Source organism: Centropristis striata, chromosome 15 (assembly GCF_030273125.1).
Source record: "Centropristis striata isolate RG_2023a ecotype Rhode Island chromosome 15, C.striata_1.0, whole genome shotgun sequence".
NCBI lineage: Eukaryota > Metazoa > Chordata > Actinopteri > Perciformes > Serranidae > Centropristis > Centropristis striata.
In genome coordinates this window covers 33003880-33020475 of record NC_081531.1, presented here as the reverse complement: position 1 = coordinate 33020475, position 16596 = coordinate 33003880, and the positions used below count along the sequence as shown (strand labels likewise).

Sequence of the window (16596 nt, the reverse complement as noted above, 5' to 3'; positions counted from 1 at the left end):
CTGTGAAAGATTTTTTTTTTGCATACGCTCCATAATGCTCACTGCGTGTTACCTGGAAGCGAAGGATTATGGTCCAGATGAGACCCAGGGTGAGACGGTGATTCCCGTCCACAATGTCATGTGAGCCCATGTTTTCTAGATGGACTTTTTGCTCCTTGAGAAACTGCAGGGCTTTATCAACATTCTCCAGGCAGTGGATTCGCATGCGGCCCTTAGTGGGCTTTGGCTGTGGAGAGCAGAAGGAAAAGAAAGAAGACCTTTGTTAAAATGATTGAGCAAGAATGATCACCACATGAATATATGGAGGAAATGAAGGCAGGAATTTAAATCAACTGCAATAAACTTTCATTTTATGTTGAGTTTAATGGTGACTTTGTGTTTGCATGAACACCAGACTGCTTTTCATTTTACTGCAGTAGGGTATGACAGTCTGCCCTGCTAAAAACTTGGGCCTCCAGCAGCATGGAGCCAGGGGAGAAGCCTCTGCTGCCAGCTGCGGAGATCTCCACCTCCCCCTGAAGCTCTGATGCCTCACACCTGAGCGCCAAATGTGGGTTGCAGGCGGCAATAACTCCATGTCTGGTCATTGCCAGAGGCCCCACTGGAGTCTGAGTTAAAGGAGGTTCTAAAGAACCTGCATGATTTAATCAGATTTCTTTGGGATCCAAGCTAATGGCTCTATGACAGTCGTTAAAAATAACTATATAGAAATTGGAGCAAGATGATGTTGGCCTATCATGGATATGTTGGTTTCTATCATTAGACAACTATAATGTTCTTTCCATCACCTAAAGATAGCTCAAAAGCAACAGAAAACAGGCAGTAAGGAGGGGGACTACAGTTCCAAAGCCAGTGATGGAGTTGAAAATGTAATATATTGTAGGTACAATGTATAATAATGTTAAATATGGTTTAGGAAAGTTATATGTTTAAGAAAGCAGCCTTCTGAGTACCTTTGCAAAGTCACATTGGTCCAAAATCAACATAGAAAATTCAAATTCCCCCCTCCAAAATCAGTATTATCTAATAGAAATAGATAATATTATGCTGTGAGCTGTCTCGTTTGCCTATGTAGGTCATATATAGGCATCAATATGAAATGGTTTAATACACAGTTAAAAGTTCCTTGTGGCTGCTCTAAAAAGAGAAAAACAGGAGAAGAAGGAGAAGTAAGTCACACTAAAAGAAAGAAATGGAGCGCATGATGCTTCCTCCATTCTTGTGGTGTAGGGCAAGGGTCATGCTCAGGGCCTGGGTCAGGGTTAGGGCAGGGAGGGGCCATTTCTGTGTGATACTGACCAGCTGTTCTCCTGAGAGCACTTCCAGAAGGCGGATGAGCATGCGGCCATCGCGCAGGTCGGTGTACAAGTCACCAATGCGACAAGTCACCCGGCCTAAGTGAGAGTTCACCCATTTGGTGAAGGTCTTCTTCTGTACTGCTTCACGCTCATCTGCAAATCAAACAACAGAGAATAAGAGGAGCCGAACTCACATTACACCAAGATCACAGTTGACTTTGTTGCCTGAGATGCCACTGACATCAATATTATTGCTATGAGGAAAATGGTTATTTACAAAGAATGAACACATTTTCAGTCAACAACTTTGTTGGGAGCAGACAGGTGACAGTTAATCATAAGGACATAAGCCCTCGTCCTGAGCAGTTCATTTCACAGATAAGCTATGCCATTAAGTCTCTCTAGGATCACCGTATTGACAGCTTAGTGAGGTTTTCACTCCTCAGTCCAAAGTTTACTGATGGCTCTGCTAAAGTGTGCATTGCTAATTACTCTAATGATGTGAGTTGAGAAGAGAAAAGTTACAATGCAAATTTGCACATAAAGACAATGGCATTTTAGCAGGACTTAAAGGTAAAGAATCACAATAAATGAGGCGTTAACAGCAGCTCAGACATATGGACCAGGGGAGTAAGAAGCTAATCCTGCTCTGCCACCTAACAAGGTGACCTCATTTCTAGGACACAAGGTCTTCCTGCCTTTTGAAAACACTATACTAGCATTGTACTTAATGCACTGCAGCTAATACAAGCCCACACAGAAAAACCCTGAAGCAGACAGAAAATAGATCAGAGGAGCAGCTCTGTAATAAGGAGTTAAAAAAAAAAACAAAGCCTACTTGCAGCAGCATGAAATGAAATATAATGGTGGTGAAGATGGATGTCTCCCTTAAACAATGCAAAGTAGCAAAGCCTTCATATCTTTTATCTTTAGCATTTGACAAACCGAACCATAAATAGCAATAAATGTTGAGTAAACTTCAAAGTGTTCATTGCACATAGCATATGATAAAATAATCTTTGATGGTGCAATATACACCACACCTTCCAGAATACACTTCAAAGCAGCTTGGTGTCACAACATAACCAAAAAGCTATAGCTTATGCTGCATCGAAACAACCAAGGTAGAAATGTGATTTATGGAGCAGAAAGTAGCTTTGGAGGAGTCAGGTACCTGGAGAAGATTCACGACTTTGAATGAAAACTCTGTTGCCTTTGCTCCTTCTTCCTATTCACTTCAACCTAATGTTCACTTCTAAGCATCATTACACGATTATGTAACTATGTTGCTACTACTAACATATAATTTGCCCATCAACAAGTACTTAAATGCTGCCAAAGGTCTTGTTCTACTGAAGTAAAAGCCAGAGAGACAGAGTGGTTTATTTGAGAGGATATGAATGTACCAATACTAATTATATTTATTATACAATATGCTGATTTCTAAAAAAAAAAAGCTCATAGAGAAGGTGAGTTCCGCAACTGCAAACTACTATAACATTCAAATGCACCGCTATTGAAAGCTGAGACTTTCAACCTAAATCCAAGGTTCAAATATCTAGGCAGTTCATGTAACAGAGAGATTGTGAAGATCAGCAAGGTGAATATAGTCATATGAAGAGATAAAATCACAAGGTCAGTGCACTGCCAGTTCTTAGAATGAGAAAAATAATCACTGAGATTGTGAAATTACTGAATCACCGTCAGATCATCGTCTTTGATGGAAAAAGGACATTCAAGTCACTACAAAAAAAAAGTGAGTGAGTTCTGTAAGGTTACAAGGGCAGCATGTTGTGAAAATTACCACTACCAACTGTCAGCTAAAAAAGAACAGATTTTGAAATTCCACTCAAGCTTTCTAGGATGAAGAAATACCACAGGACCATAACGCTTGACTTCTTGTGAGCTAAAGGTACTTCCCCTGTTTGACTAGTCTACTACAGAGGTCCTCTTTTGAAACACAGATAGCTTTTTGTAATCTTGTGGTTTAACATCAAACAGAAATTAATCTTCAATTAATTAATCATTGTAATTCAGGTATTAAAAAGGAACCCTGTGGAGTTTTTGACTTCTAGTGGTACTGTACAGTAATCTTTTAATGAGTAGGTAAGAATGAAACACAAACAATATGGAAATATTGTTTGCGTTTCATTATAATGCTTACAAAAAGTCACATGCATTGAGACTGCTTAAAACAGAGCCCACTATATCCTCTGAAAGAAAGGTTGGCAAAATGCAAGCCAGTCCGATGGCTTTAAGGTCAAACAATCCTTCACCGTTCATATAACCATCATATAATCTATCAGCTCATCTACACTACACAGAAACAACAATATTTGTTACTCACTACCTGATTCTTACAGTCAGATTGATACTGCACATGTGCAAGGAAGAAAAAACTGTCTTGGTCGATTTATGTGTATGCATACTTTGGCAGGTACTTACTGTAATCTCTTTGCATCTGTCTGCATAGTTACAGTGGTCAGATAGTAACATCTTTAAGAGCAACCATCTCATTGTGCTGTGTTTGACATATGTGCTGATCTGCTATTGTCTGTGGCCTCCCCAATTGTTACAAAGCACCCAAGCAGGCAATGAAAGAGGTAGGTCAGAGTGAGACATAAGGGGTGTTTCCATTACAGTCCAACACTCGGAATGAGGAGAGTCTCACTTGCCGAAACGCCCCTAATTTAGCAGGATGTGACGTAGTACTCGACGCCACAACAACGCGTCATTTGTAAAAGCCGGCGAAGCAGTGTTGCCAACTTAGCTACTTTGTCGCTACTTTCAGACCCCCCTAGCAACTATTTTTCAAAAAAGCGACTGGATGTAAATCCAGTGACTTTTTCTGGTATTTTGGAGATTTAAGAACAAGTTGAGGTGGCACAGTCCTCCCGCAGCAGTCTCTCCCAGCTGCAGTCACAGAGCCGGAGGGAATGTTAACCCCTTAGTGTCCAGTCTGCAAATTGCTAATAGGCTAACAGTTAGTTATTCACTTAGCGATCTCTGTTTGTTTACAACAAGCACCGTATACTCTGTGCATAGTTAGCGATGCCGGTTAATTCATGATCACGATGTTTATGATCAGCGGAGACGCTGTACATAATTAGCCATGCTGCTTTGTTTATGATCAGCTGCTGACATAATGCACAGTTAGCGACGGCGGCCACATTTGCGTCTCCCGTGTTTAATCCGTTGTGTATATGATCACGGTTGAAACTGTTGCTTAGCGGTTAAGTAACGATCGAAAACCATACGTCACCTCTGGAGTCTTGCTCTGAGGCCTTTTTGTAATGGAGACACGCAGAGTGAGCGGACATTTGAGAGGACGTGGCATGAGACTTTCCTGGCGGCCAGACTTTCCCCTAAAAGAAACACGGCTATAAATGGTAGTTTACTCTTTGAACACATGCTCCTTTTGCAGTCTTGTGTGAGATGTTGACACTATAAGAACAAGTTAATATTTGAAAAAATGTAGTTTTTAACTTGATACAGTGCTCTACAAGACTACACCGAAATAGTCTGTCATGTACATTAATACTACAAGCAGGTTCATGTGACTTAGTAGTCCAGTGAAAACAATGCCCCATGTTTCACTGTCTTTTTGCTTCCTTTGTTTTAATGCCCTTTCCTTCTTCTCCTACTGCTTCCATGTGCCGTTCTGCTGCCCTCAGCTCTGGTGCTGAACACGGACAGCCAAACTGTTTACTGAACAATAGAAATATATTCCGGTATCGTTTATCTTATTGTTGGTGAGTGTTTTTTGGCAGACGCTGCAGTCAGGAGAAAAGCAACTAAAACAAGGGTGGGCGATCAACAGTGCTTTGGCATGTTATCACTGAGCTAAGATTACAACAAACACGTTTTTGTGATTTCTTTTTATGATATTACAATCCCTGAGCTTTTCATTTCAAGACTATGAAATGGCCCGAAAACACACTGAAATATTAGTCTCAACTTTAGACTTTACAGGCGTGATATGTTTATTCAAAGCTGGTGACTATAGCCATGGCTTATCAGCAAATGTGGCGGGTTGGAGCTGTGACAGTTTTTATCTGCTATCAATGCTATCAGCCCTCTAGTCTCCTGCACAGTTTTCTTTTTTTTTTTAATTCGAAGATATTACACAAACCAGAGAATACTATGGCATTACCCTCACACAGCTACTAATGGTTAATAGCCCTGCTTCAGTTAAGTCCTGGTTGGTCCTCTACATATTATAAAAGGGTATGCTGGTTGTTTCAGTTTGGGGGGGGTAGCGATTTATCCCATTTTCATTTTAACTTTTAAAAAGTGACTCTCACTAAACCTTCTTCTCAAATGACAGATTATACCATTATTAAAGGATCACTGAGCAATGAGCCAGCAGAGGTGGATTACTTGGCAGGTGAGGTACAGTGAAGAAGCTACATTCCTCCTGATACTTGGTCATGTTGTGACAGCACCCAGCACTGAGGAGGAGGATGTGGGGCAGTGGGCAGAGGTCCTAAAGAAGAAATGCTGCAACCCTGCTGCTGCCGAGCTGCTAATAACAAGGCTACTGAGCAGGAACACAAGACAGACAAACATAGACATCAGCCTCTGACGTGTTTGCTCATTATGGTGAGCAAACACAAACTTGTCATCAGCTGTGGCGACAGTGGATAAGGGCAAAACTGGTGCAGCTGTTTTGTTTAACAATGTGTGGATTTTGTTGTTAGTGCACGGGAGGACTGTTTGTACAGCCACGTCTAAATGATGTATTGTTTTTTACTAACCCAGAGGAATGCTCAGCAACAAAAAGATTATTACATATTTAACAGACAGTACTCTGATGGCTAAAGATGAGGAAAGAAACCCAGATTATGCCTCCTGCATGTTGTCAGATGTCTCACGTCTCGCGTCATGCAAAATACCTGCAGAGCCTGCTAACATTGTTGCACAATTACACAATACGGGACAAAAGGGAACAGTTGAAAATATGACCTTTAGAAAGCAAGCCTTGCAATTACTAGTTGGGCTTACCAAGTCTTCCATTAATTGTGACTATTGTTGGAAGAAAAAAAAATATATATTTATTTCTACAATAAAAACAAATTAAAACAGTAAAACTGGACTGTCACTGACATACTTTACAGTATATGCCTTAAACCGCCCTAGGAATACAATTCAATATGTTCACCTAGGTGAGCATTCAAAATGGTTTTGAAACTGGCCTGACTATCCTTGACATGTCCTTCCTGAGCCTGTTTGTCTGTGAGTTGGAAAAACAAGCGATTAGGATTTTCTATGACATGTTTTGCTCCTTTGTTTACTAATGGCAGATCAGAACTAGTGGTTAGAGGTATCACTGGATGTTTCAGAAGCATATTTAGGCATGTCCAGTCACTTTGAACATGTTTTTCTCTGATAGTGAGCTCTAAGTATATGTCAAGGTGGTGGAGGGGAGAGGGGGCTTGGCTACGCCGGTGCCTTCTCTACTGTTGAAGGCATTGCGGTTTAGCTTGCTGCTGCTTTCTTATTTAACCCTCAAACAAACTTTAGCCCTGTTGGTAACGATGAATATCTGCAGGTAATCTGTTAAAATATGCCGCCAGACTTAATCCTGTCTGTGCAGCTCATAGTGGCTAGGATCATATTTGATGATAAAATGGAGACAGAAAACAACAAGAACAATGAATCGATGGGCCAAGGCTCAAGCACATCTATAAAGTAAAACAATACCACTTATTTGTACCTGGAAATATGTGCTGCAGTATAAAAAGTGTTAAGAAATTAGTATTTCCCCATTTTTCACATCAGATCATATATATCCTTTATTTTACCAGGTAAAAGTCTAATTGAGATTAAAAATATCTCTTTTCCAAGAGAGACTTGGCCAAGAAAGCAGCATAAAAAGAGACAAGTTACAACATTTAAACACAGTGATCATAAACAACACACTGAAGAAGCCTCAGTAGAGACATTAGGAGCAATCACAAGGACCAAGGGAAATTATTTCTCTACCCTTTAGAATCGATTTAAACCTCAACTAAGCATAAACTCACAGATTGCGATCAACTCAGACAATTTCAATTCCTTTTGAAAATAGTTCCATGATAAAGAGTCGTCCTAACTAAAAGCTTTCTTACCGAATTCAGTTCTTACTCTTGGCACCAGCATCTGTACAATGATTTGCAAGCGTAGACCATGTTTAGTTTTGGTCCGATACATGTATGTACACAGGTAAGAGGGAAGCAGCCCAAGAATACATTTATAGATAAAAACTAACCAATGAGACTGCCTGTGAACATACAAAGATGACATTTCTGCCGTGGCAAACAGAGTACAATGATGTGTACGATTTCCCAAACCAGTAATGAAATGTAGAGCACAATGATAAACACAATCCAACTTCTTAAGGCTCTGAATTGTTGCATTCATGAAAAGTAGATCACCGTAATTCAGTAGAAATAGTTGCAGAAGTCAAATATTTCCTTGACCGATAGGAGAAACAAGATCTGTTCCTGAAAGAGAATCCTAATTTTAGCTTCAGTTTCATCACAAGGCTTTCAATATGGGGTTTAAAAGACAGCTTCAGATCAATAGTGATGCCTAAATATTTGTAAGCCGTGACCCTTTCAATTTCATCACCTTGTACTGTAATTATCTTTGGCAAATTGGATGTCAAGTCTTTACCATTTGAAAAGATCATTAGTTTTGATTTCTCCGCATTCAATACCAATCTGAGTTCAGCTAGATGGGATTGAACCACATCGAAAGCAGATTGCTGGTATTGAAGGGTCTGAACTAGGGAAGGGGGTGAACAATAAATGACTATCATCTGCATAAAAATGAAATGAGGCATTTGATACATTATCACAAACATTAATAATGTACTGCGAGAACAAAAGAGGACCCAGGATTGACCCCTGGGGCACACCAGATCATACAACATGCATGTGAAAAAAGAAAGAAGATTGATGCAATGAAATACACATGAATAAAGCCACTATGCCCGGCTATGGGTCCAAGCTATTTTATATTTGTCTGTAAAGTGGGTTGCCATATTAGGAATGTCTTTAAAAAAATACTCTGAGCTCTGAGTTATTTTTTTTCTGAATTCAAATAGTGACATTTTTTAGAAATGCATTTATGTTGTTTTTGGTGGTTGTATATTTAATCTGTAAAACGCATTTAAACCTGTACTGTCAACAATCCAAACACAGACATCATGCAGTGTGCGTCATTGAAGCACAGTCTTATTTTAGTAGACAGTGCCCTGCTAGTACAAAGTGTAATTAGCTTAAGACCGGGGCAATAACATGCCAACCAGTATTTGTCACTCTTTTTTTTTCTGTTTGCCTCTATGCATCATGCCCCTCCATACTGCATAAATATACAAAATGTTCCAACTACTTGAAACAGCCATTAGTTGTATTGAGGCTAGGAAAAAACACAGACACATTTAATTGCTCAATCAGCTCTCAACAACTTCAAAGATCATTGATCATCACTAATTGAGGATTTTATCCACTAGTTTCAGTGTTTACAATGTTCAAATTCTAATGAAGCTTAATTTTGTTTATTTAAGCTAAACTCATTGACAGTAATGTGTGCTGCTGGATACACAGTAGACACTGGCTCACAGCACTGTTCCTTACCCCCTGACTACATCCTGACTGATGACTGATTTGTGCATTTCAGAGACAAAAAAAAGCATTAATGAGGGAGAAAGAGAGAGATTCTTCCTATTGAATGTTTCCTATATAGCTCACTGTCTTCTCAATGAATCCTGCATCCCTTCGCTGTGTTGCATGACACTGCATTTTGGCTCCCACTGGCGTCACTTCAGCACAGAGGACAAGGAGTGACTCCAACCATAAATAGCTTACCATGGTAAGCACTTCACACAACAGCAAATAATGCATAGTGCAGATTTTGTCCACTTTCTTATTTCCCTGACCAGTGACTGTCAAACACATTGGACTGCTGTCTTGTGATCATTTCCTGACTCCAGTAATGAAAATGTAAGTACAGGTTGGTAATCATTAAGTGCTGCTAACAATTCAATGTCATGTCATGTCATGCCATGCCCAGGTCATGCCTTCCTCCCTTACCATTACTGATTTCTAGGTTGCCCTTGACTCTGTAAACTCTTGACATCAGTTTTCTTCACCCACCCTGAGCTTGCGTAATGATTGCTTATGGTCACCCTGTCCTCAGAAAGAATGAGCAAACTGCTTCCATCAATCTGTCTACTTTAATCTGCTTTAATGACCTTCTCTTGGACATTCCCACACAGACAAGATTATGGTTTGGTGCCAACGGCTGCAGAGAGAGGCACTCATCACTGGGAGTCTTACTTTTCCCTCACTTTCAGCTCTGCTCTCACTTAGCTAGAAAAAAATCTGAAATATATGAAATATGAAAACCATTCTATGTTGCTAATATGGCAAACTTAGATTGTTGTATTACTAAATGTTTTTATTGCAAAATCAGAATGTTAAAGGTATAAAAATGTGTAAATTTGTTTCGAGTGATAGTTGTGATAACATAATTTTAGCAATAGGAGTGTATGTATGGATGTCTACGGTATAAATGTATCTGTGGATCAATGGACATTTTAGTTTTACATTAATATCTGCTATGTTTAGGTAAATCTTGATCATGGCTGGTGTCTCTCCACTGAATCCATGCAGTATCTTAAGAAGATAAGGCATCTTACATTCTTTGCTGCATTAGTGGAGACATCTGACGCACAAAAAACAAACGCTGTTGAAAATGTGAACATGACCATGAAACTGTGTGTTTGAATACAGATGAAAGGTTATTTTTAGTGTAGAAAATGTAAACCCCTAAATCCAAGTACAAGCATCACTTCAATTCATTAATTTGCCATAATTTCACATGTGCAACAGAAAATAGCCAAATCTGTATAGTCTTCCAGAAACAGAGACAATACATATTTGAAAAAGACTCAATATGGGAGAAAGACTGACAATTGATTCTACAGAGGACACATGCATTAGCCGTTTGTGATGCTGGAATCACAGTAGCATCACAGTAGCACCAATGCTTCCACTCTGTGACTCAAAACGAGGCTCAAGAATTTTTTCTCACCATCAGCTTCCAACTGTTTTGCTGTCAGAGATTATAGAGTAGACCAAAGGCACTCATTAACGGAAGGCCTTGACATCTTGTATTTTAGTCTGTTATTTATCACATAGTGTTGAGAAGAAAAAAAATCAGATAGTCGAAAGCAGCTTGCAGTTTTGTGGTTAGTGGTTACCATTATTTATTGACACCAGTGGGTGGTTTGGGCCAAGAGTCTCTACGGCTGTACTGTATGACACTAAATGGATGCAATGAGCAATGCAGACAATGGAAATAAAGCATGTCAGAGTCATAGTACGAGGGTTGGTATTTGAATATCTTTGTGTTCTAGTTTTTAGAACATATCTAAAGCGTTTAGTTAGATAAAAACACTATTAGGAAGTAGCTACATTGGGTTATACTGTTTATACCATCCCCTGTCAAATCTATGAGTGAAAATATTATTTAAACCTTAATTTACATATATCGGTAGGAAACTGAAAATCTAGCCCCAGGGTTACACACCTCCACAGTTTCCATAGGCATCCCTGAATATCATCAGGCAAAGTATTTGATATAAAAATAAGTCAAACTGTAACAAAGTATATGTGTGAAAACCTAAGTGAGCAAAAGCATGCACATGTTTTGACATTTCTTGACAAGCGGAACTGCCCTTCCTTTACTTCTGACTTTGCAAGTAGGTCTGTGGTAAAACCGCCGCCTTGCCCCATCTGGCATGAGTTATTTTTACACTTTTAACAGTTTGCAGTCACAAGTATAGAAAGACAATGTGTTTTGCCCATTCTAACAGAGACATAAACTGACACAATGAATAAGATAGAGACATCTGATATGGTAGTTCTCTTTGCCTTTCTAAAGGCAGTGAAAGCACTGCACATGCACCAGAGGTCATGCCCCTCTGTGCCATCTGCAGCTGCGGCTGATAAAGGGGAAGATATAGGAGGAGGGGAATGGCCAAGGCCAATCCCATGAGAAAAGAGGAAGAAAAAGGCACCCCTTAGCCATAACATTTAGACAAAGTGTGTGAAAAGTCAAGGAGACAATAATTGTTCTAAGGAAGACTCAAAAACAGCACTGTCGTGTTACCCTGCCAAATAGGAAACTGTCAATATTGGTCAAACTGTACAAACAAAAAGGAATTGGTGTGTGTGTGTGTGTGTATGAACCCTCACCAAGGTAATGTGACTCTGAGTTACAGCTGGAGGCCACCAGAGTCAGAGCTTTCACTCAGTGTTAGAAATATTAAGTTACAACATTCAATTCATAGTGTCCCACGAGACATGAAACTTGACCGCAAAACCTGACATTGATCTCTTTCAATATTAATTCAGATTCTTAAATAAAGTATAAGAAAAATCCTTATGATCTCGACAGCTGAGAATGAATTGAGAAAAAAAAAAAAATCCTCTTTGTCGTGATTTGACTCTCGAATTAAAATAATTCATAACTATAATCATAAAAGTCAAAGGCAGTCCTTCCAACCCTTCTTCTGGTTGTGCAATAGCAATGTCTATTTACATAAAGTCATACTGCTAATGCCTGCTGAGTGACAGTGCAAACTAAAGTCCAAGCAATTGACTCAGAGGGTGGAGGTAGCCAGGACAGTGACCCTGCAGTCTAATGTAACACACTGTTTGTATCAATGAACCGAGACATCAAACCAAACTGACTATTAATCTTGGCGCCATCTGAAAGTATTAGGCAACATAAACGCTACTTCCCTCTAGGCAATGTAAGATTGCATAATATACATAGTGTGATTTGGGGGTACTAGAAAATGCCACGGTTTGAAATAAACTGTATATTCTCTCAATTGGTCATAATTTTATGGGCTAAAGTATAATGTGAGGGTGGGTCACAATACAAAAAGCTACTAAAAACAGCAACTGTCGCTCCATCTGTCATTAAAGACTGTTCCATGGTATAAAGATGAAGGTTTTTCCTCTCACTTCAATTTAACCATGTGGCCAAGTGTTCCATTAAACCCGTCTCGGCCGGTTGTGGTTATTTAGTGACTTATCATTCGCCAGTGAGTCAGATAATGCTACATGTGCTCAGTGTATTCATGAGTGGCACAGGTCTGAGAGTTGGCCAAATGTTTTTTTCAACAAATCTCTCTGTTAAAGGAACACTCCACCGTTTTTTCATATTAAAACATGTTATTCGGGTAAGTAAGACGAGTTGATACAGACCTCTTGCGTCTCAATGCGTGCACTCAATCGCCCTGGCGCGCGGAGCTACTTGGCTAGCACTTAGCTTAGCCCAGTTCATTCATTAGGATCCACACAGATGGACAGTTAGAAGCGACCAAACTCCTCCACGTTTTCCCTATTTAAATACAGCTACACGTGTCGCCATACTTGGTCGTTTAACTACTCGTGTAGCTGTATTTAAATAGAGAAAACGTGGAGGAGTTTGGTCGCTTCTAACTGTCCATCTGTGTGGATCCTAATGAATGAACTGGGCTAAGCTAAGTGCTAGCCAAGTAGCTCCGCGCACCAGGGCGATTGAGTGCACGCATTGAGACGCAAGAGGTCTGTATCAACTCGTCTTACTTACCCGAATAACATGTTTTAATATGAAAAAACGGTGGAGTGTTCCTTTAAGATGTTAAATGTTTAAGATGTTAAAATGTTCAATTCAGTTATATTGTAGAGATCAAAGTTTAGTTTAAAAAAACAAAACTTAACCCTTGACCTTGCACTAACTGCATGCATAAAGATGACAAGTATTTCGAATGAATGAAAACAATGTATGATTTGCATGTGCACATCTTCCATTTCATCAGCAGACATCATGTGTAACACAGGGAGGGAGTGACACGAGGAATGAGCCTCAAGGGTAGTCAAACTGGAAATACAAGTGGGTGTTGCCAAAAATGTGTTTGTGTGTCTGAGTATGTGCACGTTAGTATATTTACAGCAAACTCCATTTAGAGCATATCCATGTGCAGAAATGACTAATAAAGAAAATAAGTTGTATCACACTTCTGTCATCTTAATTCCCCTACGCATATATTCATAAATAGAGTTGTGGTTGAAGTGGACCTTATTCCACAATGTTCTTGTTGTAGGGAAGTTTGAATAAATCCTGTCAGCTTAAATTTGGTGACTGATCCCTGACCCCCAAAAATTACACAATGAGTTAAAGGTTTTCTCACCAGGCTAGTTGAAAAATGACAGGTAGGTATGTACAATTAGCTTCTTTCTGCGTGAGGTTGCAGTTGAAAGTGACAATGTCGTAAATCTTTAAGGAAAAGATAGCATCTCTGCTGCTGGTCTTATCTCCACTCAAGAATATTGCCATCAGTGTGGGGGTGTAGACATTTTTTAATTAATTTATCACTCACACACACGCACATACATACATATATATATATATATATATATATATATATATATATATATACATACATATATATATACACACACATATATATATATATACATACACACATATACATATACATATACCCACACACACGCGCGTACTATCAGTCGGCCAATTTCAATAAAGATATAGCTTATTATTTGAGGTGCAATATTGTTGGGTCCACTACAAAAATATCAAACATGCACAGAGTAGACTTGCCCCTCAAATAACTCTAAAGACAGCTCTCTGTTCCAGACAGCAACCAGGGAGGGACCGGAAACAAGCAAAACACTGATCTTCATGCACACCACTGACTGAAATGCCAGTTTCATACACGTTCTGCTACTGCATGCAAATACAAATATCTCATGGCCTACAACTAAGGCGTCTAACATGGCAACATGGTCATACTGAGAATTCTAACAGGTACACATGGTGATCAAACAAAAACCACAGTGAAAAGAGGGGTTTTTTCTAAACCCTTTTCTATTAAAACACAAATCTTAACAGATCTTAGTTGAGAAAAGGAGGAGTGACAGCACCCCCTAAAGAAAAAAAATCAGTTTTAGAGAGGTTTGAAGTTTAGTTACTACATCATTTATTAAGTCGTGTGTCACAACCACTGGCCTCTGTGATTTCTGTTTGCAGGACCAAACAGACTTTAGCCAGAGACAGAGCCGTGCATTGTAACAAGATAAGAAAGGACAGGTGGCCCAGTGATCAGGTGCCAGACTGCCTGCTTTAGAGCTGAGCTGAAGCCTGCTGAAACCTACTGTGTGTCTACTATGGCTCTCCTTGGATTCGCTCAGCATTAAGCTCTAAAATAGTACTGAATTGAGAGAAGTGTCTTCAATCTCTCACAGGTAATGCCAGAAAAATGCTGAGCAGTTGCTGGGGACTCATTTACAAACCAGAGCACCTGCTGTAGCACGTAGACTATACAGCAGCAGCCAAACAGTCCAGTTATACTTAATATTTCCTGTTTCAACAAACAACAGGATAGTCCTGTCGGTAACTTTTAAAATTAACAACCGTTTCCATAAGAACTTTATACATAAATGTAATATATATAGACAGGTTAAGCTCACCTAAACAACCAATTGGATAAAGTCATATTACAAATTTACAAATAGAATGGAATTTGCCTTTCCAAGATAATCGACAGGTCAGTATGCCTCTTACCTTGCAGCTGTTTAAACCTTCCTTCCAGGATGTTAGAGTATTGCACCTGATTCACAAATGCTGCTGGGGACAAGCAGGGCTCTCTGTCCCTGCGCTCATACTCCATGGCCTTTTTTCTGGATCTCTCCTAAATAATCCTCTCAGATACAGAATGAATGGGAGTTCTCCTGCATAGCACAGCAGAGGCAACCTTTCCCCCCAAAAAATGTTTCAAAACCTGGAGGGAGTTTTCCCAGAAGTTAAAAGTTTTGTATATCCAAAATGCCTTCGTTTTTCCTCCTCTTCTAGATCCCCTCAAGGCTGTGCCTCAGTAAAGCTCAACACGAGCTTGAAAATGTTGCCGCCTGTTTCTTTCTTCTTCTACTGTAGGTCCCACCTTGTCCAATGAAAAAACAGCAGTGCAACGGTGGAGGGGTTTTTCAAAGAATCATTTCAAACAAAACTGAAGAACAAAATGTTCTCTTGTTTCACCTCCTCCTGTGAAGAATTTCACCACACTAGTGGCCTCTGAGCAAAGTAAAAACTTTTGGTTGCACTCCCTTGTGGTTCAAGGCTGGCTATTCCTTCCCTCCAAACTCTGAACGCGCGTTTGCTGGAGCAGAGCAGAGCAGGCTAACCGGCTGCGGTCGGATAGCTGTGTAAACAAAGCCTGCTGTGCTGTCTGAAAATTGTGTCATTTGCATAAGGTGTGTTTGAGGGAGGAGCACAAAGGGAGAACACGGTAGAAGGATGAGGGAGGGAGGAGGTGTAGAGGTGGACTAAACCATTAGAGTTCTTTGTACAGTGTAGCTTGAGGCGGATTATTTAACACCACCTTAATTCCAGGGAGCACCGGGGTGTGGCCTGCCAAGAAGGTATATCACGTCCCCCTCAGATCACATCCTCTTATCCTGTTGTCTCGCTGTGTGGTTCTTATTTCTATCAGTTCTCTGAGTCAAGATTTGATCCTTTTTTCTGTACATGGGGTCGCCAATGTGAAGGCGTTAAGACAGGAAGGAAGTTGTTGAGAACGTCTCAGCAACACAACAAGCGCTTTCCTGCCTCAACAAGATTTGAAATTATGAACCTGTGCGTCTGTTTGTCAGGCAGATGGTAAGGCAGGCGTGGGGGTGGAAGTGAGTCATTACCTCACTGAAATAATTATAGAATTACACAGTTTTAACACATTTTATGTCTTCGGGACAAATATAAAAATGAGATCTGGTAAAACTTATTAAAGAAACAAATGTTTCTTTTTGCCATTTTAAATATACATGAAGTTCATTTTCTGTTCCACTGTTAAATTAAGCGATTGTTTGCATGCAAACACTGAAGGTAAATTTTAAATTGTGATGGGAGTTACAAAACAATACTTTTCCTCCATCACTAAACAAAGGAACACCATATCATAGCAACAGTAATTACTGTCTTTCGGTACATACTTCAGATTCCCAAGCAAGTATGTGTACACTTGACTTTCGTGACTATGCTATATAATGCAACACCAATAATACAGCAGTATTTAAATTGATGTACACGCCAATAACATTCCCAGCAGAAACTACGTGTTAAGAGAACACATTTTGAGAGTTGATTAACTTAGGTTTACTCTTTTCTCTTTTCTCTAATTAACACTCTAAAATGCAACAGTACATTTTACAGATGTACTAAATGTGTGCAAAAACTACAC

The 16596-nt window shown here is 39.6% G+C and overlaps 1 protein-coding gene across 3 annotated transcripts in view; it reads right to left on the bottom strand.

The window, feature by feature from the left end:
- The window catches only part of sptbn2 (spectrin, beta, non-erythrocytic 2), a 61362-nt gene that overhangs the window by 28388 nt on the left and 16378 nt on the right, over positions 1-16596 (bottom strand). For 2 of the 3 annotated variants that reach the window (XM_059351018.1, XM_059351019.1), the window contains exons 3-4: positions 1300-1451; positions 53-226 (exon numbers count right to left, since the gene is read on the bottom strand). In XM_059351018.1, coding sequence (XP_059207001.1) covers positions 53-226; positions 1300-1451 — 326 coding nt within the window. Of the gene's footprint in view, positions 1-52; positions 227-1299; positions 1452-14927; positions 15487-16596 lie in introns of those variants that run through there. The other variant, XM_059351020.1, reaches the window with a different exon arrangement.